We start from the raw sequence: 24,921 nt of genomic DNA on the forward strand, positions 1-24,921 counted from the left end.
AAAGTTAATTCAAGAAGTCGTCAAACGAGAAAGTTTCTCCTATTAGCTTAAAGTGGTTCCAATATTGATGCTTTATAAGACACTCATTTTTCAGTTATACTTCGTGCTCGCTTCGGCAGCACATATACTAAAATTGGAACGATACAGAGAAGATTAGCATGGCCCCTGCGCAAGGATGACACGCAAATTCGTGAAGCGTTCCATATTTTGCACTTTCAAAACACATCACCTTCTGCAAAACTTTCAGACTTACTTCTTCTTCACGTTCACTTTCAAACACAAATCATGGCTGAACTGAAATCTTAACTCCATCTACCTGCCTTGGTTCCGTAACCTTGAATACTTTTGCCTAACAAAAATCTATCAATCTCAGTTTTGAAATTTTCAATTGAAGAGGGAGTGCCAATCTGAGTAGAACAAGAATACCAGTTTAACTACATTATAAGGAGAGGAGAGTTTTTCTGTGAAAGTGTTAAGGAGTTGGATGGGGTATAGTGTGTCTGTGAACTGAGCCAGAGGGTGTGGACTGACTTTGTAAATTGGGGGTGTGGGATGTGCTTGTTGAGGCAAATTTTGGGTAAGTGATGGTCTGGTAAAAATTCAAAATGTCACTTTATTTTTCCTTTCTTTATTAAAAATCTATCAATTGTGAGGTATGAACGTGCTTAAAGTTAACCAGAATGTATCATTAATTTTAATGCAAAAATTCAAATTTTTCTGGGGGAACATACACCCAGACCCCCTATAGAAATGGACCATCGATTTTGTACTTTCCTCCAGTACCAGTAAATGTTTTTGTGCATACCTACAGCTAAAGTCATAAAGCCCATGTAAACTACTTGTTTCCATATCTCACAAAGAATTGCAAAGAATATACAGCACACAAACCAGCCATTCGGCCCAACAGGTCTATGCCAGTGTTTATGCTCCACGAGAGCCTCTTCCCATCCTTCTTCATCTAATCCTATCAATGATGTGGAGATGCCGGTGATGGACTGGGGTTGACAATTGTAAACAATTTTACAACACCAAGTTATAGTCCAACAATTTTATTTTAAAATCCACAAGCTTTCAGAGGCTTCCTCCTTCCTCAGGTGAAAGGAGGAGGCTTCCTCCTTCCTCACATTCACCTGAGGAAGGAGGAAGCCTCCGAAAGCTTGTGGATTTTAAAATAAAATTGTTGGACTATAACTTGGTGTTGTAAAATTGTTTACAATAATCCTATCAACATTTCCTTCTATTCCCTTCTCCTTCGTGTTTATCTAGCTTCCACTTAAATGCCTCTATGCTAGTCGCCTCAACTACTCCATGTGATAGCCAGTTCCACATTCTTACCACTCTCTGGATGGAGAAGTTTCTCCTGAATTCCCTACTGGATTTGTTAGTGACTATCTTATATTTATGGCATCTAGTTCTGGTCTCCCACGCAAGTGGAAATATCTTCCAGGGATGAGGGACTTTAGTTACGTGGATGGACTGGAGAAGCTAGGGTTGTTCTCCTTGGAACAGAGACGGTTGCAAGGAGATTTGATAGAGGTATTCAGAATCATGAAGGGTCTAGACAGAGTAGATAGAGAGAAACTGTTCCCATTGGCGGAAGGGTCAAGGACTAGAGGACATAGATTTAAGGTGATTGGCAAAAGAACCAAAGGTGACATGGGGAAAATCTTTTTATAACAGCGAGTGGTTAGGATCTGGAATGCACTGCCCGAGGGGGTGGTGGAGGCAGATTCAACATGGCCTTCAAAAGAGAACTGGATAAATACTTGAAAGGAAAAAATTTTCAGGGCTACAGGGAAAGAGCAGGGGAGTGGGACTGGCTGGATTGCTCTTGCATAGAGCCTGCACAGTCTCGATGGGCCGAATGGCCTCCTTCCATGCTGTAACCTTTCTATGATCTTCTCTCTGTCTACCCTATCAAATCCTTTCATAATCTGTTGTTCACCGTATGTCAGGGAAGTTCTTGAGTTGTTAACTTTTTGAGGTCTGTGTTAGCTTTTTTTTGAAGCTGTTGCTTACCTTTTACTAGCTTTTTTACATTGTCATGTATGAATACTCTGACACGCAGAATTCTTTGCTGATTGTTGCAACCATTTGGAAGTTTACAGATTGGTGCTGTTCTGTTGATGAATGACATGGGGCACTACATAGTTGTTAAATGGCAACATGGGTGCAGTCAATGGAACCCAGTGCTACCCTGGAAGTACCATCTCCTTCAAAAAAAACATGTTCAGCTGTTTTGCTGCATCCTCATGATACTACTAATGTAGTAACCAGCATGCTCCAACAGGGTGTCTGTGACCTTGGAACTGCAAACTGGCTGATCCTTTCCAAGTCTCCTACTGTTGCCTGGGAGGAACTTGTGGCAAAAATTCAAGTGCTGTAATCATTTTGCTGATACTGGCAGACTTCAGAACCTGGAGGTGAGGTATTGTAAGAGAGCTTGACTGTATGTCTAACCCACACTACACCAGGCCTGGGAGCTGTTTGGTCAAAAAAAGTGGAAAGGTGTTCCATTCTCCGACATCTAATTTTTCTTTAATTTCAGCATTGTTTGTTTGCATTACAACAAAAAACAGCTTGCATTTATATGCCGCTCCTCACATACAGCGAAGACGATTTAGAGTGCTTTACAATATGGAGGCAAAGGATATGATAGACACTAAGCATGGGTAAAGGGAAACAAAAGAGAGGTTAAGAGGACAGGCATGGTCAAAATGGTTTGTAGAAAGTTCTTGAAAGAGGGAAGTTGCAAGCTAGTCAGAACTGAGTAGAGAATTCCAGTGCAGGCACAAATGTAGCTGAGGAAGCTAAGGATGAGATTACAATTGGGCAACACATATCAAACTGAAGTGGCACTGAGACATGGATTGTTCACCCCTGTGCTCGCTGACCTACATTGGCTCCCGGTCCGGCCACGCCTCCAGGGCCTCGCCCCTCCCAATCTCTGTAACCTCCTCCAGCACTACGACCCTCTGAGACCTCTGCGTTCCTCCAATTCTGGCCTCTTTTGCATCCCCAATCTCCTTCGTTCCTCTATTGGTGACCACGCCTTTAGCTGCCAAGGCTCTAAGATCTGGAACTCCCTCCCTAAACCTCTCCACATTACTCTCCTCCTTTAAGTTGCTCCTTAAAAACCTACCTCTTTGACCAAGCTTTTGGTCACCTGTCCTAATATCTCTTTATGTGGCTAGGTGTCAGATTTTGTCTGATAATGCCCCTGTGAAACACCTTGGGATGTTTTACTACGTTAAAAGGTGCTATATAAGTGCAAGCTGTTGTTGTATATGATAAAGGCTGGACCCGTCCCAATCATAATATCACCCTTAAACAAATTGTTCTGATTGAAAAAAATAAAAACAAAAACAGAAAATACTGGGATCACATAGCAGGTCAGCCAGTGTTTGAAAGTGGAAAATTAACCTTTCCGCTATGGCCTCTGTTCTGCTGAAAGATCCCTTCCAAAACATTAACCTGGCTTTCTCTTTAATATACTTATCGGTGTGCTGTACATTCCAGTATTTTTTTTTCTTCTGACTTAAATGGTATTACTATGTGTTTAACCTCCATCATCAGTGTTTGGTCTTATTAAAGCCAGGCATTGTACAAAGGTGGAAACCTGCAAACTGAAACACTACTTATGTGTAGTTTGTAAAAAGACTCAAATTTATCACTTTGGTCACCCTCTTAATAAATTGCAGCACAGCTTAATGTAAGGCCACCCGTGTAAAATGAATAGTCCTTTAGAGTTGAACGCAAAGTACAAAAGAAAGTGTATTGTTCCAATACATACAAGTCTATAAATGTATGTCTTAGTTTGGACCACAGGTGTGTGTTTGGGGGGGAGGGGGGGAATGAGAGGATTCATCTCTCAGGATTTCCTTTCCAGTGCAGGAAATTCTCCAGACAGTGCACCTAACAGAAGCACCAATGCATTCCTGTCAGCTGAGAACATCAGCTATTCCTACAGTGATCTGGCACTTTAATGGCAGCTTTTCCCCTCCTGAATCACAGCTTCATTCAAGGATCTCTCTGTAAATTTAAAATCAAAACTGCCCTGCAGCAGTGCTGAGGGGAGGGGAGAGGAGGACCACGGCCCACACCGATGTGTGGAAGAGGCGGCCCCGGCCCCTGAAATGCCGACCATGACCAGCCGCGCTCCCCACACTGGGGGACTGTGAACTGCACCGGGCCCCGCAGCATCAGCCCAGTTCACTACCCCGCGGCCTCTCGGTCCCGGTTGACGAGGAGCGACAGGGTAACGAGCCCAAATAAACCGCGTCCGCCTCACAACTCACCGCAGGCCCAGCCCGTCAACAGGCCCCGCCCCCTGAGCCCAACCGCCGTGAACTAAAGCCCCGCCCCCTGCCCTCATTTACATTTAGAACCAATCGCCGACCATAATCCACTGCGCGGAGATTTGCTATATTTTCAATATTTATGTTCAGAAATCATTAAAAATGAAAGTAGACATTTTTCAATATAGATAAATATCGTCCTTTGTATTACGTTGTCGAACAAAGTTAATTCAAAATTCGACAAAAAAAGTGGATCAGAATCACCTAAAGGTGGTCATAATACTGATGCTTTATAAGACACTGGCGTTGCATTATCAACCGTGCTCGCTTCGGCAGCACATATACTAAAATTGGAACGATACAGAGAAGATTAGCATGGCCCCTGCGCAAGGATGACACGCAAATTCGTGAAGCGTTCCATATTTTGCACTTTTAAAACACATCACCTTCTGCAAAACTTTCAGACTTCTTCTTCACGTTCACTTTCAAACACAAATCATGGCTGATCTGAAATCTTAACTCCATCTACCTGCTTTGGTTCCGTAACCTTGAATACTTTTGCCTAACAAAAATCTATCAATCTCATTTTTGAAATTTTCAATTGAAGAGGGAGTGCCAATCTGAATAGAACAAGAATACCAGTTTAACTACATTATAAGGAGAGGAGAGTTTTTCTGTGAAAGTGTTAAGGAGTTGGATGGGGTATAGTGTGTCTGTGAACTGAGCCAGAGGGTGTGGACTGACTTTGTAAATTGGGGGTGTGGGATGTGCTTGTTGAGGCAAATTTTGGGTAAGTGATGGTCTGGTAAAAATTCAAAATGTCACTTTATTTTTCCTTTCTTTATTAAAAATCTATCAATTGTGAGGTATGAACGTGCTTAAAGTTAACCAGAATGTATCATTAATTTTAATGCAAAAATTCAAATTTTTCTGGGGGAACATACACCCAGACCCCCTATAGAAATGGACCATCGATTTTGTACTTTCCTCCAGTACCAGTAAATGTTTTTGTGCATACCTACAGCTAAAGTCATAAAGCCCATGTAAACTACTTGTTTCCATATGTCACAAAGAATTGCAAAGAATATACAGCACACAAACCAGCCATTCGGCCCAACAGGTCTATGCCAGTGTTTATGCTCCACGAGAGCCTCTTCCCATCCTTCTTCATCTAATCCTATCAATGATGTGGAGATGCCGGTGATGGACTGGGGTTGACAATTGTAAACAATTTTACAACACCAAGTTATAGTCCAACAATTTTATTTTAAAATCCACAAGCTTTCAGAGGCTTCCTCCTTCCTCAGGTGAAAGGAGGAGGCTTCCTCCTTCCTCACATTCACCTGACGAAGGAGGAAGCCTCCGAAAGCTTGTGGATTTAAAAATAAAATTGTTGGACTATAACTTGGTGTTGTAAAATTGTTTACAATAATCCTATCAACATTTCCTTCTATTCCCTTCTCCTTCGTGTTTATCTAGCTTCCCCTTAAATGCCTCTATGCTAGTCGCCTCAACTACTCCATGTGATAGCCAGTTCCACATTCTTACCACTCTCTGGATGGAGAAGTTTCTCCTGAATTCCCTGCTGGATTTGTTAGTGACTATCTTATATTTATGGCATCTAGTTCTGGTCTCCCCCGCAAGTGGAAATATCTTCCAGGGATGAGGGACTTTAGTTACATGGATAGACTGGAGAAGCTAGGGTTGTTCTCCTTGGAACAGAGACGGTTGCAAGGAGATTTGATAGAGGTATTCAGAATCATGAAGGGTCTAGACAGAGTAGATAGAGAGAAACTGTTCCCATTGGCGGAAGGGTCAAGGACTAGAGGACATAGATTTAAGGTGATTGGCAAAAGAACCAAAGGTGACATGGGGAAAATCTTTTTTACACAGCGAGTGGTTAGGATCTGGAATGCACTGCCCGAGGGGGTGGTGGAGGCAGATTCAACATGGCCTTCAAAAGAGAACTGGATAAATACTTGAAAGGAAAAAATTTGCAGGGCTACAGGGAAAGAGCGGGGGAGTGGGACTGGCTGGATTGCTCTTGCATAGAGCCTGCACGGTCTCGATGGGCCGAATGGCCTCCTTCCATGCTGTAACCTTTCTATGATCTTCTCTCTGTCTACCCTATCAAATCCTTTCATAATCTGTTGTTCACCGTATGTCAGGGAAGTTCTTGAGTTGTTAACTTTTTGAGGTCTGTGTTAGCTTTTTTTTGAAGCTGTTGCTTACCTTTTACTAGCTTTTTTACATTGTCATGTATGAATACTCTGACACGCAGAATTCTTTGCTGATTGTTGCAACCATTTGGAAGTTTACAAATTGGTGCTGTTCTGTTGATGAATGACATGGGGCACTACATAGTTGTTAAATGGCAACATGGGTGCAGTGAATAGAACCCAGTGCTACCCTGGAAGTACCATCTCCTTCAAAAAAAACATGTTCAGCTGTTTTGCTGCATCCTCATGATACTACTAATGTAGTAACCAGCATGCTCCAACAGGGTGTCTGTGACCTCTGGAACTGCAAACTGGCTGATCCTTTCCAAGTCTCCTACTGTTGCCTGGGAGGAACTTGTGGCAAATTTTCAAGTGCTGTAATCATTTTGCTGATACTGGCAGACTTCAGAACCTGGAGGTGAGGTATTGTAAGAGAGCTTGACTGTATGTCTAACCCACACTACACCAGGCCTGGGAGCTGTTTGGTCAAAAAAAGTGGAAAGGTGTTCCATTCTCCGACATCCAATTTTTCTTTAATTTCAGCATTGTTTGTTTGCATTACAACAAAAAACAGCTTGCATTTATATGCCGCTCCTCACATACAGCGAAGACGATTTAGAGTGCTTTACAATATGGAGGCAAAGGATATGATAGACACTAAGCATGGGTAAAGGGAAACAAAAGAGAGGTTAGGAGGACAGGCATGGTCAAAATGGTTTGTAGAAAGTTCTTGAAAGAGGGAAGTTGCGAGCTAGTCAGAACTGAGTAGAGAATTCCAGTGCAGGCACAAATGTAGCTGAGGAAGCTAAGGATGAGATTACAATTGGGCAACACATATCAAACTGAAGTGGCACTGAGACATGGATTGTTCACCCCTGTGCTCGCTGACCTACATTGGCTCCTGGTCCGGCCACGCCTCCAGGGCCTCGCCCCTCCCAATCTCTGTAACCTCCTCCAGCACTACGACCCTCTGAGACCTCTGCGTTCCTCCAATTCTGGCCTCTTTTGCATCCCCAATCTCCTTCGTTCCTCTATTGGTGACCACGCCTTTAGCTGCCAAGGCTCTAAGATCTGGAACTCCCTCCCTAAACCTCTCCACATTACTCTCCTCCTTTAAGTCGCTCCTTAAAAACCTACCTCTTTGACCAAGCTTTTGGTCACCTGTCCTAATATCTCTTTATGTGGCTAGGTGTCAGATTTTGTCTGATAATGCCCCTGTGAAACACCTTGGGATGTTTTACTACGTTAAAAGGTGCTATATAAGTGCAAGCTGTTGTTGTATATGATAAAGGCTGGACCCGTCCCAATCATAATATCACCCTTAAACAAATTGTTCTGATTGAAAAAAATAAAAACAAAAACAGAAAATACTGGGATCACATAGCAGGTCAGCCAGTGTTTGAAAGTGGAAAATTAACCTTTCCGCTATGGCCTCTGTTCTGCTGAAAGATCCCTTCCAAAACATTAACCTGGCTTTCTCTTTAATATACTTATCGGTGTGCTGTACATTCCAGTATTTTTTTTTCTTCTGACTTAAATGGTATTACTATGTGTTTAACCTCCATCATCAGTGTTTGGTCTTATTAAAGCCAGGCATTGTACAAAGGTGGAAACCTGCAAACTGAAACACTACTTATGTGTAGTTTGTAAAAAGTCTCAAATTTATCACTTTGGTCACCCTCTTAATAAATTGCAGCACAGCTTAATGTAAGGCCACCCCTGTAAAATGAATAGTCCTTTAGAGTTGAACGCAAAGTACAAAAGAAAGTGTATTGTTCCAATACATACAAGTCTATAAATGTATGTCTTAGTTTGGACCACAGGTGTGTGTTTGGGGGGGAGGGGGGGAATGAGAGGATTCATCTCTCAGGATTTCCTTTCCAGTGCAGGAAATTCTCCAGACAGTGCACCTAACAGAAGCACCAATGCATTCCTGTCAGCTGAGAACATCAGCTATTCCTACAGTGATCTGGCACTTTAATGGCAGCTTTTCCCCTCCTGAATCACAGCTTCATTCAAGGATCTCTCTGTAAATTTAAAATCAAAACTGCCCTGCAGCAGTGCTGAGGGGAGGGGAGAGGAGGACCACGGCCCACACCGATGTGTGGAAGAGGCGGCCCCGGCCCCTGAAATGCCGACCATGACCAGCCGCGCTCCCCACACTGGGGGACTGTGAACTGCACCGGGCCCCGCAGCATCAGCCCAGTTCACTACCCCGCGGCCTCTCGGTCCCGGTTGACGAGGAGCGACAGGGTAACGAGCCCAAATAAACCGCGTCCGCCTCACAACTCACCGCAGGCCGAGCCCGTCAACAGGCCCCGCCCCCTGAGCCCAACCGCCGTGAACTAAAGCCCCGCCCCCTGCCCTCATTTACATTTAGAACCAATCGCCGACCATAATCCACTGCGCGGAGATTTGCTATATTTTCAATATTTATGTTCAGAAATCATTAAAAATGAAAGTAGACATTTTTCAATATAGATAAATATCGTCCTTCGTATTACGTTGTCGAACAAAGTTAATTCAAAATTCAACAAAAAAAAGTGGATCAGAATCACCTAAAGGTGGTCATAATATTGATGCTTTATAAGACACTGGCGTTGCATTATCAATCGTGCTCGCTTCGGCAGCACATATACTAAAATTGGAACGATACAGAGAAGATTAGCATGGCCCCTGCGCAAGGATGACACGCAAATTCGTGAAGCGTTCCATATTTTGCACTTTTAAAACATAACCTTATACAAAATTTTCATATTTACTACTGCTGCACATTCACTTTCATACACAAGTCATGCCACAAAATCAACTTCTTCATTTAGCTCCTCCTTTACTTCATGGTCTGTTGAAAATCCAAAATGTCACTTTATTTTTGCATTGTTCATTAAAAATCTATCAATTGTGAAGTATGAAAGTGCTTAAAGTTAACCAGAATATATCATTCATTTTAATGCAAAAATTCAAAGCAGCAACTGCCTCTTTAATCTCATGGGCTTCAATTTTCCAATATGTTCCATTATATACTCACCTACAAGTCTATAAATTTATATCTTAGTTTGGATCACAAGTGTGTGTTTGAGGGAATACAGGGGTCATTTTCAGGTTGGCAGGTTGTAACCAGTGGAGTGCCACAAGGATCAGTGCTTGGGCCTCAGCTGATTGATATATATTACAATGACTTAGATGAAGGGACCGAGTCTATCGTATCCAAGTTTGCTGACGATAGGTGGGAAAGTAAGCTGTGAGGAGGACGATGAGAAGCTGCAAAGGGATATAGAGAGGGTGGCAGATGGGAGTATAATGTGACGAAATGTGAAATTATCCACTTTGGTAGGAAGAATAGAAAAGCAGCATATTTTTTAAAAGGTGAGAGACTAAGAAATGTTGGTATTCAGAGGGATTTGGGTGTCCTGGTTCACAATCACAGAAAGTTAACTTGCAGGTACTGCAAGCAATTAGGAAGGCAAATGATATGTTCATAAAGGTGTTCATAATATTGATGCTTTATAAGACACTGACGTTCCATCATTATTTGTGCTTGCTTCGCAGCATATATACTAAAATTGGAATGATACAGAGAAGATTAGCATGGCCCCTGCGCAAGAATTCCCTAGATTCTGGCAGGGTCCCATCAGATTGGAATGTAACTCCTCTATTCAAGAAAGGAGGGAGACAGAAAGCAGGAAACTATAGGCCAGTTAGTTTAACACCTGTCATAGGGAAAATGCTAGAATCTATTATTAAGGAGGTTATAGCAGGGCACTTAGAAAATCTCAATGCAATCAGGCAGAGTCAACACAGCTTTGTGAAAGGGAAATCGTGTTTGGCTAATTTATTAGAGTTCTTTGAGGAAGCAACAAGCAACATGGATAAAGGGGATCCTGTGGATGTGGTATACTTGGATTTCCAGAATGCTTTTGACAAGGTACCACATCAAACGCAACTGCACAAAATAAGAGCTCATGGTGTAGGGGTTAACATATTGGCATGGATAAAGGATTGGTTAGCTAACAGGAAACAGAGAGTAGGTATAAATGGGTCATTTTCAGGTTGGCAAGATGTAACAAGTGGAGTGCCACAGGGATCAGTGCTTGGGCCTCAGCTACTTACAATCTTTATTAATGACTTGGATGAAGGGACTGAATGTATGGTTGCTAAATTTGCTGATGATACAAAGGTAGGTAGGAAAGTAAGTTGTGAAGAGGACATAAGGATTCCGCAAAGGGATATAGATAGGTTAAGTGAGTGGGCAAAAATTTGGCAGATGGAGTATAATGTGGGAAAATGTGAACTTGTCCACTTCGGCAGGAGGAATAGAAAAGCAGTACATTATTTAAATGGAGAGAGATTGCAGAACTCTGAGGTACAGAGGGATCTGGGTGTCCTAATACATGAAAGTTAGTATGCAGGTACAGCAAGTGATTAGGAAGGCAAATAGAATGCTGTCATTTATTGCAAGGGGAATGGAATATAAAAGTGGAGATGTTTTGCTACAGTTGTACAGGACATTGGAGAGACCACATTTAGAATACTGTGTGCAGTTTGGGTGTCCTTATTTAAGAAAGGACATAGTTGGTTTGGAGGCGGTTCAGAGAAGGTTCACTCAACTGATTCCTGGGATGAGGGGGTTATCTTATGAGGAAAGGTTGGACAAGTTGGACCTGTATACACTGGAGTTTAGAAGAATGAGAGGTGATCTTATTGAAACATATAAGATCCTGAGGGGACTTGAAGGGGTAGATGCTGAGGGGGTGTTTTCCCTTGTGGGAAGAGACTAGAACTAGGAGCCACAGTTTAAAAATAAGGGGTCTCCCATTTAAGATGGAGATGAGGAGATTTTTTTTCTTTCAGAGGGTCATTAGTCTGTGGAACTCCCTTCCCCAGAGAGTAGTGGAGGCAGGGTCATTGAATATTTTTAAGGCTGAGTTAGATTGATTTCTGATTAACAAGGGAGTCAAAGGTTATAGTAGGTAGAAGGGAAAGTTGAGGTCACAATCAGATCAACCATGATCTTATCAAATGGGAGACCAGGCTCTAGGGGCCCAATGGCCTCCTCCTGCCCTTAATTCGTATGTATGTTAGCCTTTATTGCAAGGGGGTTGGAGTATAAGAGTAAGAAGGTCTTGCTGCCATTATATAGGGCTCTGGTGAGTACTGTATACAGTTTTGGTCTCCTTATCTAAGGAAGGATATACTTGCCTTAAAGAGGATGCAATTAAGTTTCACTAGATTGATTCCTGGGATGAGAGGGTTGTCCTATGAGGAGAGAGTGAGTAGAATGGGCCTATATTCTCTGGAGTTTAGAAGAATGAGGTGAACTCATTGAAACGTATAAAATTCTTAGAGGGCTTGACAGGGTAGAGGCTGAGAGGCTGTTTCTCCCGGCTGGAGAGTCTAGAACTAGGGGTCATAGTCTCAAGATAAGTGGTTGGCCATTTAGGACCGAGCTAAGGAAAAATTTCTTCACTCAGAGGGTTGTGAATCTTTGGAATTCTCTACCCCAGAGGGCTGTGGATGCTCAGTCGTTGAATATATTCAGGACTGAGATCGATAGATTTTTGGAATCTAAGGGAATCAAGGGACATGGGGATAGGGCGGTGTAGGGATAAAATTTGGATTAAGGGATATAAAGGGGTGGGCCCCAATTCACCGGTATAAAACGGTCTGAAAGGTACCATTCAGTCTTGTTCGGCTGGAAACAAAACACAAAGCACCATGGGATACTTGACCATGTTAGCCCTTTTCAAACTAACATAGATAGGTTTAGCTGACCAAGGACATTCCAAGCTTTACTTAAGGAATGTTTAGAAGGGGTCTGTTCCTAAGAGATAAGAGTACAAAGGCGTATTGATGAAACATCTGCTGATGGTCTGGGAAAGGAGTCAGTTGGCTGCATAATTCAATAGAGCTTTGTAGTCAAGCAGGCCATGTTCCTGTTGAAGATACCTCCCTATAGTGATGACAAGGGTAAGAGATAGCTCAAAAATGCAAAGTTAGAGTGAAGCCTCTGCAGCCCATAAGCTTCTCACAGGGGGTACTCGACTTCAAAGGGCAGGCCTAGAAGTTGATTAACCCTATAAACTAATGATGTATCAATATTACCATGTATACACCCCCATTAGTAATTAGTGGGTGTTGTCTAATAAACTGTATAAACTAAGTTGTATTGCCACTTTTCCTTTGAGAACGAGGTCTCCAGCTGGGGTGGCTGAGATTGTTCTCCCGTGTGCACTCGTAATAAACTACTGATCTGGGTAACACCTGAAGGTTCTGTTTTACCTTCCATATTTTCCTCGCTTACAGGCGGGAAAGTCTAGTTGAGGTAGAAGATCAGCCATGATCTTATTGAATGGCGGATCAGGCTCGAGGGCCCTGCTCCTATTTCTTATGTCAATTCATTCCTGTCAGCTGGGCCCATCAGCTATTCCTACAGTGATCTGGCACTTTAATGGCAGCTTTTCCCTCCTGAATCCCAGCTTCATTCCAGGGTCCCACTGCGAATTTAAAATCAAAAACTGCCCTGTGGCTCAGGGAGAGGGGCAGTGAGGGCAGCAGCGCTGAGGAGGAGCATGGGGAGCAGCGCTGAGGGGACAGGAGAGCCGTGGCCCACACCGATGTCTGTGGAAAAGGCGGGCACAGCTGGGGCTGGGACCGGGAACCGGACCCGAAAGCCCGGCCGATGTGTGGAAGAGGCGGCCCCGGCCCCTGAAATGCCGACCATGACCAGCCGCGCTCCCCACACTGGGACTGTGAACTGCACCGGGCCCCGCAGCATCAGCCCAGTTCACTACCCCGCGGCCTCTCGGTCCCGGTTGACGAGGAGCGACAGGGTAACGAGCCCAAATAAACCGCGTCCGCCTCACAACTCACCGCAGGCCCAGCCCGTCAACAGGCCCCGCCCCCTGAGCCCAACCGCCGTGAACTAAAGCCCCGCCCCCTGCCCTCATTTACATTTAGAACCAATCGCCGACCATAATCCACCGCTCGCAAATCTAATTTTCTTTTATTATTTGTTACCAAATGATAAAATATACAAGTACAAAACAGTCATTATAGTTTAGTATTATTTTGTGCACAATTATGGAACATAAATCAAATTTAACAATCGATAAACGAAAAATCATCAACTACCACCTTAAAATGCTTCAAATATTGATGCTTTATAAGACACTGGTGTTCCATTATCAATCGTGCTCGCTTCGGCAGCACATATACTAAAATTGGAACGATACAGAGAAGATTAGCATGGCCCCTGCGCAAGGATGACACGCAAATTCGTGAAGCGTTCCATATTTTGCACTTCTAAAACATATCGCCCTCTGCAAAACTTTCATATTTACTCCTGCTTCACATTCACTTACAAACACAAGACATGCCACAAAATCAAGGAAGTCATGATGAACCTTTATAAAACAATAGTTTGGCCACAATTGTAGTATTGTGTCCAGTTCTTGGCACTGCACTTGTGAAGGCCTTAGAGAAGAGATTTACTAGAATGATTCCATGGATGATAGACTGGAGAAGGTGGGGTTATTCTCCTTGGAACAGAGACGGTTGTGAGGAGATTTGATAGAGGTATTCAAAATCATGAAGGGCTTGGACAGAGCAGATAGAGAGAAACTGTTCCCATTGGCGGAAGGGTCAAGAACCAGAGGACATAGATTTAAGGTGATTGGCAAAAGAACCAAAGATGGCAAGAGGAAAAACATTTTACACAGCGAGTGGTTAGGATCTGAAATGCACTGCCAGAAGCGGTGGTGGAGGCAGATTCAATCATGGCCTTCAAAAGAGAACTGGATAAGTACTTGAAAGGAAAAAAATTGCAGGGCTAAGGGAATAGGGCAGGGGAGTGGGACTGGCTGGATTGCTCTTGCATAGGGCCAGCACGGACTCGATGGGCTGGATGGCCTCCTTCTGTGCTGTAATCTTTCTATGATTCTATGATTTAATTCCTCCTTTAGTTCATGGTCTGTTGAAAATCTAAAATGTCATTTTATTTTTGCATTGTTGATTAAAAATCTATCAATTGTGAAGTATGAAATTGCTTAAAGTTAACCATAATGTTTAATTAATTTTAATGCAAAAATTCAAGCTTTTCTGGGGGAACATAAACCCAAACCCCCTATAGAAACGGACCATCGATTTTGTACTTTCCTCCAATGCCAGGGAATGTTTTTGTGCATATAAAATCATAGAATGGTTACAGCACAGAAGGAGGCCATTCAGCCCATCGAGCTTGTGCGGGCTTTTTGTATGAACAATCCAGTTAGTTCCATTCCCCCGCTCTTTCCCCGTAGCCCTGCAATTTTTTTCCTTTTATGTATTTATCCAATTCCATTTTGAAAGCCACAATTGAATTTGCTTCCACCACCCTTTCAGGCAGCTCATTCCAGATCATAACTACTCGCTGTGTGAAAAAGATTTTCCTCATATCACCATGGTTTTTTTGCCAATCACCTTAAATCTAGTTCTCGACCCTTCCACCAATGGGAACAGTTTCTCCTTATTTACTTTATCTAAACCCTTCATGATTTTGAACACTTCTATCAAATCCCCTCTCAACCTTCTCTGCTCTAAGGAGAATAACCTCAACTTCTCCAGTCTATCCACATAACTGAAGTCCCTCATCCCTGGAGCCATTCTAGTAAATCTCCTCTGCACTCTCTGTAAGGCCTTCATATCCTTCCTAAAGTGCGATGCCCAGAATTGGACACAATACTCCAGTTGTGGCCGAACCAGTGTTTTGTAAAGGTTGAACATAACTTCCTTGCTTTTGTATTCTATGCCTCTATTTATAAAGCTCAGGATCCCTTAGGCTTTTTTTATCCACTTTCTCAACCTGTCCCATAACCTTCAAAGATTTGTGCACATAAACCCCCCGGGTCTCTCTGTTCCTGCACCCCCTTTAGAATTGTACCATTTAGTTTATGTTGCCTCTCCTCGTTCTTCCTGCCAAAATGTATCACTTCGCACTTCTCTGTGTTAAATTTCATCTACCACGTGTCTGCCCATTCCACCAGCCTGTCTATGTCCTCTTGAAGTCTATTACTATCCTCCTCACTGTTTACTACACGTTCAAGTTTTATGTCATCTGCAAATTTTGAAATTGTGCCCTGTACACCCAAGTCCAAGTTGTTAATATATATCAAAAAAAGCAGTGGTCCTAGTACCGACCCCTGGGGAACACCACTGTATACCTCGCTCCAGTCCGAAAAACAACCGTTCACCACTACTCTCTGTTTCCTGTCACTTAGCCAATTTTGTATCCATGCTGCCACCGCCCCTTTTATTCCATGGGCTTCAATTTTGCTGACAAGCCTATTATGTGGCACTTTATCAAACGCCTTTTGGAAGTCCATATACATATCAACCGCATTGCCCACATCAAGCCTCTCTGTTACCTCATCAAAAAACTCAATCAAATTAGTTAAACACGATCTGCCTTTAACAAATCCGTGCTGGCTTTCTATTACTAATCTGCTTTTGTCCAAGTGACTATTAATTTTGTCCTGGGTTATTGCTTCTAAAAGCTTCCCCTCCAACAAGGTTAAACTGACTGGCCTGTAGTTGCCGGGTTTATCCTTACACCCTTTTTTGAACAAGGGTGCAACATTTGCAATTCTCCAGTCCTTTGGCACCACCCGCGTATCTAAGGATGATTGGAAGATTATGGCCAGCACCTCTGCAATTTCTACCCTTACTTCCCTCAACCACCTAGGATACATCACATCCGGACTGGGTGACTTATCTACTTTAAGTACAGCCTGCCTTTCTAGTGCCTCCTCCTTATCAATTTTTAGCCCATCCAGTATCGCAGCTACCTCCTCTTTTACCGTGACTTTGACTGCATTTTCTTCCTTGGTAAGGACAGATGCAAAGTACTCATTTAGTACCTCAGCTATGCGCTCTGTCTCCATGCGTAGATCCCCTTTTTGGAGATCGGCCCCACCCCTCTTACTACCTGTTTATTATTTATATGCCTGTAGAAGACTTTTGGATTCCCTTTTATGTTAGCCGGCAGTCTATTCTCATACTCTCTCTTTGCCCCTCTTATTTCCTTTTTCACTTCTCCTCTGTACTTTCTATATTCAGCCTGGTTCTCACTTGTATTATCAACCCAACATCAATCATACGCCCCCTTTTTCTGCTTCATCTTACTCTCTATCTCTTTTGTCATCCAGTGTGCTCTGGCTTTGGTTGCCTTACCTTTCCTAGACTGTACCCGAACCATCTCCTGTTTAAAGGCCGCCCATTGTTCGATTACAGTTTTGCCTGCCAATCTTTGATTCCAATTTACCTGGGCCAGATCCGTTCTTAACCCACTGAAATTGGCCCTCTTCCAATTTTTACTCTAGATTGCTTCTTGTCCTTTTCCATAACTAATCTGAACCTTATGATACTATGATCACTGTTCCCTAAATGTTCCTCCACTGATACTTGCTCCACTTGATTCTACAGAACTAGATCCAGCAATGCCTCCTTCCTCGTTAGGCCAGAAACATACTGATCAAGAAAGTTCTCCTGAACACACTTCAGAAATTCCTCCCTCATATTTACAGCTAGTCATAAAGCCCATGTAAGCTACTTGTTTTCACATATCAAGGGCTGTTCTCAAGTTGTTAGTTTTTTGAGGTCTGTGTTAGCTTTTTTTCCCAAGCTGAAGCTTACCTTTTACTAGCTTTTTTACATCGTCATGTATGAATTCTCTGACAGGCAGAATTCTTTGCTGATTGTTGCAACCATTTGGACGTTTACACATTGGTGCTGTTCTGTTGATGAATGACATGGGGCACTACATAGTTGTTAAATGGCAACATGGGTGCAGTGAATAGAACCCAGTGCTACCCTGGAAGTACCATCTCCTTCAAAAAAAAACATGTTCGCCTGTTTTGCTGCATCCTCATGCTGAATATAGTGTAGTAACCAGCATGTCCCAACAGGGTATCTGTGACCCCTGGAACTGCAAACTGGCTGATCCTTTCCAAGTCTCCTACTGTTGCCTGGGAGGAAGTTGTGGTAAAAATTCAAGTGCTGTAATCATTTTGCTGATACTGGTAGACTTTGGAACCTGGAGATGAGGTATTGTAAGAGACAGCTTGACTGTATGTCCAACCTACACTACACGCAATGTGGGAAAGTGTTCCATTCTTCGACATACAATTTTCCTTTAATTTCAGCGCACTGTTTATTTGCAATCCCACAAAATCAGCTTGCATTTATATGCCGATCCTCACGTGCAGCAAGATATTTGAGAGTGTTTTACAATATGGAAGGAAAGGATACAACACACACCAAGCATGGGTAAAGGGAAACAAAACAGAGATTAGGATGGGGAGGAATGACATGGTCAATGGGTAGGGTTTGGAGAAGGTTTTTGAAAGAGGGAAGTTGCAAGACAGACAGAACTGAGTAGAGAATTCCAGAGGGCAGGGCCACCCCAGCTGAAAGAGTGGCTGCAAATGTAGCGGAGGAAGCGAAGGATGAGATTACAATTGGCCAACACATATTAAACACAAGTGGCACTGAGACAAATGTGGTTTTATATGATAGAGACCGTCCCCAAGTCCCAATCGTAATATCACCCTTAAACAATTTGTTCTGATTGAAAAAATAAAAACAAAAGTCACTGGGAGCACATGGCAGCTGTCAGTGTTTGAGAGTGGAAAATATATTAACCTTTCAGCTGTGGCCCTTCCTACGTTCTGCTGATTGGTCTCTCACAAAACATTAATCTGACTTTCTTAGATATTAAGTGGTCTGCTGCACATTCCAATATTCCTTTTAAGTTGTGACTTAAATAGTATTACTGTATCTTTAAACTCCATCACCAGTGGTTATGAAGTGTACCAAGGTGGGTAGCAGATAAGAAGAGGCGCTTGACAATCCACTGTCTGCACTAGATACACTATATATATGTAGTTTGTAAACAGTTCCAAATTTATCACTTTGGTCACCCTCTTACTCTGAGCTGTGCTGCGATTCATTAAGACAAGGTGTTTTTTTATTATTCGTTCACGGGATGTGGGTGTCGCTGGCGAGGCCAGCATTTATTGCCCATCCCTAATTGCCCTCGAGAAGGTGGTGGTGAGCCGCCTTCTTGAACCACTGCAGTCCGTGTGGTGACAGTTCTCCCACAGTGCTGTTAGGAAGGGAGTTCCAGGATTTTGACCCAGCGACAATGAAGGAACGGCGATATATTTCCAAGTCGGGATGGTGTGTGACTTGGAGGGGAACGTGCAGGTGGTGTTGTTCCCATGTGCCTGCTGCTCTTGTCCTTTTAGGTGGTAGAGGTCGCGGGTTTGGGAGGTGCTGGGAGGTGCAAGGTGTTGAGAGGTGTGTAAAATGAATAATCCTTTAGAGTTGAATGTAATGTACTAAAGAAAATTTATTGTTCCAATATATACTCACATACAAGTCTATGAATTTATGTTTTACTGTGGAGCAAAAGAGTGTGTTTCAGGGCATGGGGGTCATTTTACACATGGGTCATATCTTCTCTCAGGATTTCCTTTCTAGTGCAGCAAATTCTCCAAAGACAGTCCACCCAACAGTTACACCAATGTATTCCCATCGGCTGTAACCATCAGCTGTTCCTCCAGTGCTCTGACACCTTAATTTCCCTCCTGAATCCCTGCTTCATTCCAGGGTCCCACTGCAGGTTTAAAATCAAAAACTGCCCAGCAGCATAGCTACAGGGAGAGGAGATTCAAGTCAGCAGCAGGAGCCAGGACTGACGGCAGAAGGGAGAATTGCCATTTAAATATCATAGCACTGGTCGAGCAAAACAAGAGTGGATGGGCATGGAATGGTTGAAATGAGAGTGGCAGAGAGAAGGCATTTGTGGACCCCAACCATTATAAAGGAGAGAAATTTGGTGCGTAGGAGCTTTCTAATGTTGACCCTTTATGTTACATTAGGGTCATGGGTTTTGTGGGACTTTTTTTGAGAGGTACTTGAGGAAAGGTTATCTTATCCACAGATGCCTTTACAGCCAAATATATACAGTAGTAACTTATAACACATGCATACCTAGACAAAATAAACATTATGGGTGGGGTGTACAATATTAAAATGGAATCATTCCTCTCGTTTCTTCTTCATAAATGTCTGGTATGACTCCCAGAGGTGACGTCACCATTTTGATGCTGGTTTTTCCAAAGAGTCTGTCTTCGTACTCAATCAGCTGCTTCCAGAATCCAATATTTGGCCTAATTATAGGCCGGCGTGCCTTCAACCAGACGTGAGCTTCAAGCAGTGTCATGTGGTGGTATTTCATGAGGTAAGCAAGGCACAAAGCGGCGGATCTACTGATCCCTGCAACACAGTGCAACAGTGTTTTTCCGTGCAATTTTTCAACATGGTGGATTTTGTCTGCTACCATGTCAAAGTACTCACTTAACTGTGAACCAGGAGAATCTGCAATAGAAATATTAATATACTCAGTGCCTGCAAACACAGAACTGATCACCTCTGGGGACACACTGATTATACAAGTGACTCCACTGGCCAGCAAGAGACTCTGGTTATGTGAAGCAACAGCACTGCTTAAATATAAACTGCTCGTGATCTGAGTGAGTCCCGAGAGCCTGGGAGTAGACTGCACAGAGGGAAGGGATGAAATGCTTTGCAGTGTTGAGTCGGGTCTTAAATCCATTACAAACAGAACATCCAGTATTCTTCACTTCTTTCGATCAACATTCAAGTTGCCTAAAAAGGAAAAAGAATGAAAGTACCGATTAGATGAGGAACAAAGATAGATTCCCACAGTGAGTAACAGTAACTTGAATGATTCTGACAGTGTAGAGGATAACTTGCATTTATATAGCGCCTTTAACATAGTAAAAGTCCCAAGGCGCTTCACAGGAGCGTTATCAGGCAATATCTGACACCGAGCCGCATAAAGAGATATTAGGACAGGTGACCAAAAGCTTGGTCAAAGAGGTAGGTTTTAAGGAGCGTCTTAAAGGAAGAGAGGTAGAGAGGTGGAGAGGTTTAGGGAGGGAATTCCAGTGCTTGGGTCTAGACAGCTGAAGGCACGACCGCCAATGGCGGGGCGAAGGAAATCGGGGACTCACAAGAGACCAGAATTGGAGGAACGCAGAGTTCGCGGAGGGTTGTAGGTTACAGAGATAGGGAGGGGCGAAGCCATGGAGGAATTTGAACAAAAGGATGAGGTAGCAAATAGAAGATGATTGTTCAATATGATTTGGGATTCAACACTGCCGATGACCAACACCCAAGTGAACAATTTTTGAAAAAAGGCATCTACAAGAGTGTAAGGGAACAAATAAAATGGACTGTTTTAATTTGTTAACACCTCAGTTAACAGAAAATGGAGTACCTTCCAGGCCCTAATGGAGAATATGCAGGTCAAATGCAAATCCAGGATTAGTAAGCATAAACAAAAAAAAGTGACCATCAGTGGAGCAAGAAAAGAATCTAGAATGAAATAAGAAAAAAAAAAGCTTCACAAAGGCTTTGGAAGAAGGGAAAGGCAACCCACGAGAAGAATGCAACAAACTTCTGAAGCTTCCGAAGTCAAAAGGGTGTCAGAAGGCCAGGAAGGGAACTCGACACAAATACAGCTGCAGGTGCTAAAAACAGCAGGAATTTTCTCCAGGATTGTAACAGCAGGGAAGAGGCAAGAACATTAATGGATGCCAATGGAAATGAAAAGAAAATAGTTAAAGTTTCCTTGCAGTATTCGTTGAGTATATTAACTATTATCTGCTCAATCTTGCTGCAGCTTTGGACTTTCATTAGTGTGAAAAACATTCCATGCTTCTGAGCACTGCAGCTTTCTTAGAAGTGTGAAATGCACACTTGATGCAAAATTATTCAGTGTATATTATACCATTGTTAGTGGGCAGAAGGAGTGGGACCAGCGACCGAGAACAGAGCGGGGACATAAAGCTGAGACCAACTCAATCACAGGCAGAAATTTGGAAGAGTCACATCAGAGGACAGCAGGTTGGTGACTGGTTGGTGAGTAATACATTTATTTTGCTCTCTAAGCTAAGGGAGTGGCTTAAATTAGGAAGCTATAACTTGCTAACACTTTATTAAATTAATTACTTAAATTAGATAAATTAATTAGCTTAAAAAAAATTAAAAATAAATCAAGTGAATTAATTACATAAAAACTGTAATTAAATAAATAAATAAAGCAAGGTTAGATAGAGATGGCAGCGCAGTATCGCGCCGTAACTGCAGCATGTGGGAGATTGTGGAGAACAGCGTGATCCCAGGCAACCACATCTGCAGTAAGTGTCTGCAACTCGAGGAAGTTCAGCTCAGAGTTGTTGAGCTGGAGTCCAAGGTGCAGACATTGCGATGCATCAGGGAGGGGGAGAGTTATCCGGACACTTTGAGCCAGGAGGCAGTCACACCCCTCAGGTTAGGTAGTGGTTTAGATTTGGTTAGTGGTCAGAGATAGGAGGCTGTGACTGCGAGTCAGGCAGGTAAGGGGACCCTAGATGGAGGAGCCTCAGCCCTTGTCCAACAGGTATGAGGTACTTGCTACCTCTGTGGATGAGAACAAAGACTGCAGGGAGGATGGGCAAATTGACCACAGCACTGTGGTACAGGAGGCCATTCAAGTAGGGGGCGTGAAAAGGAATGCAGTAGTGTTAGGGGACAGTATAGTCAGGGGGATAGAAGACACAAAAAATCATAATCATATTATGATTAGAAAATCATAATATGATTAGGCAGAGTCAACATGGTTTTGTGAAAGGGAAACCATGTTTGACAAATCTATTAAGAGATTTTTGAGGGTATAACTAGCAGGGTAGATAAAGGGGAACCAGTGGATGTAGCATTTTTGGATTTTCAAAAGGCATTTGATAAGGTGCCATAAAAGAGGTTGTTACACAAGATTATGGGATTGGGGATTGGTTAATAGACAGAAAAGAGAGCGTTGAAATAAATGGGTCATTTTCGGGTTGGCAGGTTGTAAGTAGTGGGGTGCCGCAAGGATCAGTGCTTGGGCCTCAACTGTATGCAATATATATTAATGAAGGGACCGAGTGTAATGTATCCAAGTTTGCTGATGATACAAAGCTAGGTGGGAAAGTACGCTGTGAGGAGGACACAGAGTCTGCAAAGGGATATAGACAGATTAAGTGAGTGGGCAAGAAGGTGGCAGATAGAGTATAATATGCGGAAATGTGAAATTATCCACTTTGGTGGGAAAAATAGAAAAGCAGAATATTTTTTTAAAAGGTGAGTCTAAGAAATGTTGGTCGTCAGTGGCATTTGGGTGTCCTTGAACATGAATTACAGAAGGTTAACATGCAGGTACACCAAGCAATTAGGAAAGCAAATGGTGTGTTAGCCTTTATTGCAAGGGGGTTGGAGTATAAGAGTAAGGAGGTTTTACTGCATTTATATAGGGCTCTGGTGAGTAGTGTACAGTTTTGATCTCCTTACCTAAGGAAGGATATACTTGCCTTAGAGGGGGTGCAACAAAGATTCACTGGATTGATTCCTGGGATGAGAGGGTTGTCCTATGAGGAGAGATCAAGTAGAATGGGCCTATATTCTCTGGAGTTTAGAAGAATGAGAGGTGATCTCATTGAAACATATAAAATTCTTAGAGGGTTTGACAGGGTAGATGCTGAGAGGCTGTTTCCCCTGGCTGAAGAATCTAGAACTAGGGGGTCATAGTCTCAGGATAAGGGGTTGGCCATTTAAGACTGAGATGAGAAAAAATGTCTTCACTCAGAGGGTAAAATCTTTGGAATTCTCTACCCCAAGAGGACTGTTCATATTCAGTCGTTGAGTATTTGAAGACTGAGATCAATAGATTTTTGGACACTAAGGAAATCAAGGGTAGGGTGGGATAGCGTAGTTGAAGAAGATCCAGCCATGAACTCACTGAATGGCGAAGCAGGCTCAAGTGAAAGTATGGCCTACTCCTGCTCCTATTTCTTATGTTCGTACCCATCCAATTTAAATGGTTATTGAACTGTACAAAAGTATTAAATTGAAAAAAAGGCTGCCCATCCAATTCTTTAAGAGGCTGAGATAACACGGATCAGTAATATGCTTTTCTCATAAATTTCATTTATATAGCGCCTTTAACGCAGATAAACGTCCCAAGAAGCTTTACATTATCATAATCACAGATATCACACCGAGACAAAGGAGATATTAGGAGGCATTAGCAAAATCTTGGTTAAAGTCATGGATTTTAAGAAGAGCCTTAATGTCCCAATGGAAAGAGGGGTGTAGGTTTAGAGATGGTATTCCGGAGCTTAGAGCCGACACAGCCACCAATGGTGGGACAAAGAGAGGGGAGAAGGGGCAATGTTCCTGAGGGGAGCGCCGTGGCCCACACCGACGTCTGTGGAAAAGGCGGGCACAGCTGGGGCTGGGACCGGGAACCGGACCCGAAAGCCCGGCCGATGTGTGGAAGAGGCGGCCCCGGCCCCTGAAATGCCGACCATGACCAGCCGCGCTCCCCACACTGGGGGACTGTGAACTGCACCGGGCCCCGCAGCATCAGCCCAGTTCACTACCCCGCGGCCTCTCGGTCCCGGTTGACGAGGAGCGACAGGGTAACGAGCCCAAATAAACCGCGTCCGCCTCACAACTCACCGCAGGCCCAGCCCGTCAACAGGCCCCGCCCCCTGAGCCCAACCGCCGTGAACTAAAGCCCCGCCCCCTGCCCTCATTTACATTTAGAACCTATCGCCGACCATAATCCACTGCGCGGAGATTTGCTATATTTTCAATATTTATGTTCAGAAATCATTAATAATGAAAGTAGACATTTTTCAATATAGATAAATATCGTCCTTCGTATTACGTTGTAGAACAAAGTTAATTCAAAATTCGACAAAAAAAGTGTATCAGAATCACCTAAAGATGGTCACAATACTGATGCTTTATAAGACACTGGCTTTGCATTATCAATCGTGCTCGCTTCGGCAGCACATATACTAAAATTGGAACGATACAGAGAAGATTAGCATGGCCCCTGCGCAAGGATGACACGCAAATTCGTGAAGCGTTCCATATTTTGCACTTTTAAAACATATTACCTTCAGACACAAGTTATGCCACAAAATCAACTTATTCATTTAGCTCCTCCTTTACTTCATGGTCTGTTGAAAATCCAAAATGTCACTTTATTTTTGCATTGTTCATTAAAAATCTATCAATTGTGAAGTATGAAAGTGCTTAAAGTTAACCAGAATATATCATTCATTTTAATGCAAAAATTCAAAGCAGCAACTGCCTCTTTAATCTCATGGGCTTCAATTTTCCAATATGTTCCATTATATACTCACTTACAAGTCTATAAATTTATAACTTAGTTTGTATCACAAGTGTGTGTTTGAAGGAATAGAGGGATCATTTTCAGGTTGGCAGGTTGTAACCAGTGGGGTGCCACAAGG

At 43.0% G+C, this 24,921-nt stretch overlaps 1 protein-coding gene and 6 non-coding genes across 9 annotated transcripts; 6 read left to right on the forward strand and 1 right to left on the reverse strand.

Moving 5' to 3' along the window:
- The first annotated feature begins 103 nt into the window (after positions 1-103).
- On the forward strand, positions 104-210 carry LOC137342441 (U6 spliceosomal RNA). Its single transcript, XR_010967261.1, has one exon. It is a non-coding gene; the product is annotated as a U6 spliceosomal RNA (small nuclear RNA).
- A 4,408-nt stretch (positions 211-4,618) lies between these two features.
- Positions 4,619-4,725, forward strand: LOC137342442 (U6 spliceosomal RNA). The gene has a single exon (XR_010967262.1). It is a non-coding gene; the product is annotated as a U6 spliceosomal RNA (small nuclear RNA).
- A 4,406-nt stretch (positions 4,726-9,131) lies between these two features.
- Positions 9,132-9,238, forward strand: LOC137342443 (U6 spliceosomal RNA). The gene has a single exon (XR_010967263.1). It is a non-coding gene; the product is annotated as a U6 spliceosomal RNA (small nuclear RNA).
- Positions 9,239-10,051: 813 nt separating this feature from the next.
- LOC137342450 (U6 spliceosomal RNA) lies at positions 10,052-10,155 on the forward strand. The gene has a single exon (XR_010967270.1). It is a non-coding gene; the product is annotated as a U6 spliceosomal RNA (small nuclear RNA).
- A 3,552-nt stretch (positions 10,156-13,707) lies between these two features.
- On the forward strand, positions 13,708-13,814 carry LOC137342444 (U6 spliceosomal RNA). Its single transcript, XR_010967264.1, has one exon. It is a non-coding gene; the product is annotated as a U6 spliceosomal RNA (small nuclear RNA).
- A 5,070-nt stretch (positions 13,815-18,884) lies between these two features.
- Positions 18,885-24,165, reverse strand: LOC137342353 (dual specificity protein phosphatase 18-like). Of its 3 annotated transcripts, XM_068006291.1 has the most exons (3): positions 24,119-24,134; positions 22,969-23,025; positions 18,885-20,224 (listed from the first exon to the last, which is right to left on the reverse strand). In XM_068006291.1, the coding sequence occupies exon 3, from the start codon at positions 20,169-20,171 to the stop codon at positions 19,584-19,586; it is 588 nt and encodes a 195-aa protein (XP_067862392.1). In that variant the 5' UTR covers positions 20,172-20,224; positions 22,969-23,025; positions 24,119-24,134; the 3' UTR covers positions 18,885-19,583. The 3 variants fall into 3 exon arrangements, with proteins under 3 accessions (XP_067862392.1, XP_067862391.1, XP_067862390.1); XM_068006290.1 differs by lacking the exon at positions 22,969-23,025 and having other exon boundaries at positions 24,119-24,165; XM_068006289.1 differs by lacking the exon at positions 24,119-24,134 and having other exon boundaries at positions 22,969-24,105.
- Positions 24,166-24,438: 273 nt separating this feature from the next.
- LOC137342445 (U6 spliceosomal RNA) lies at positions 24,439-24,545 on the forward strand. Its single transcript, XR_010967265.1, has one exon. It is a non-coding gene; the product is annotated as a U6 spliceosomal RNA (small nuclear RNA).
- The last annotated feature ends 376 nt before the right edge of the window (positions 24,546-24,921 follow it).

The sequence above is a fragment of the Heptranchias perlo genome, chromosome 25 (assembly GCF_035084215.1).
Source record: "Heptranchias perlo isolate sHepPer1 chromosome 25, sHepPer1.hap1, whole genome shotgun sequence".
Classification (NCBI taxonomy): domain Eukaryota; kingdom Metazoa; phylum Chordata; class Chondrichthyes; order Hexanchiformes; family Hexanchidae; genus Heptranchias; species Heptranchias perlo.

Coding starts and splice junctions, on each gene's coding strand:
- LOC137342353 (XM_068006290.1), bottom strand. CDS start 20,171: ATGGATTTAAGACCCGACTCAACACTGCAAAGCATTTCATCCCTTCCC.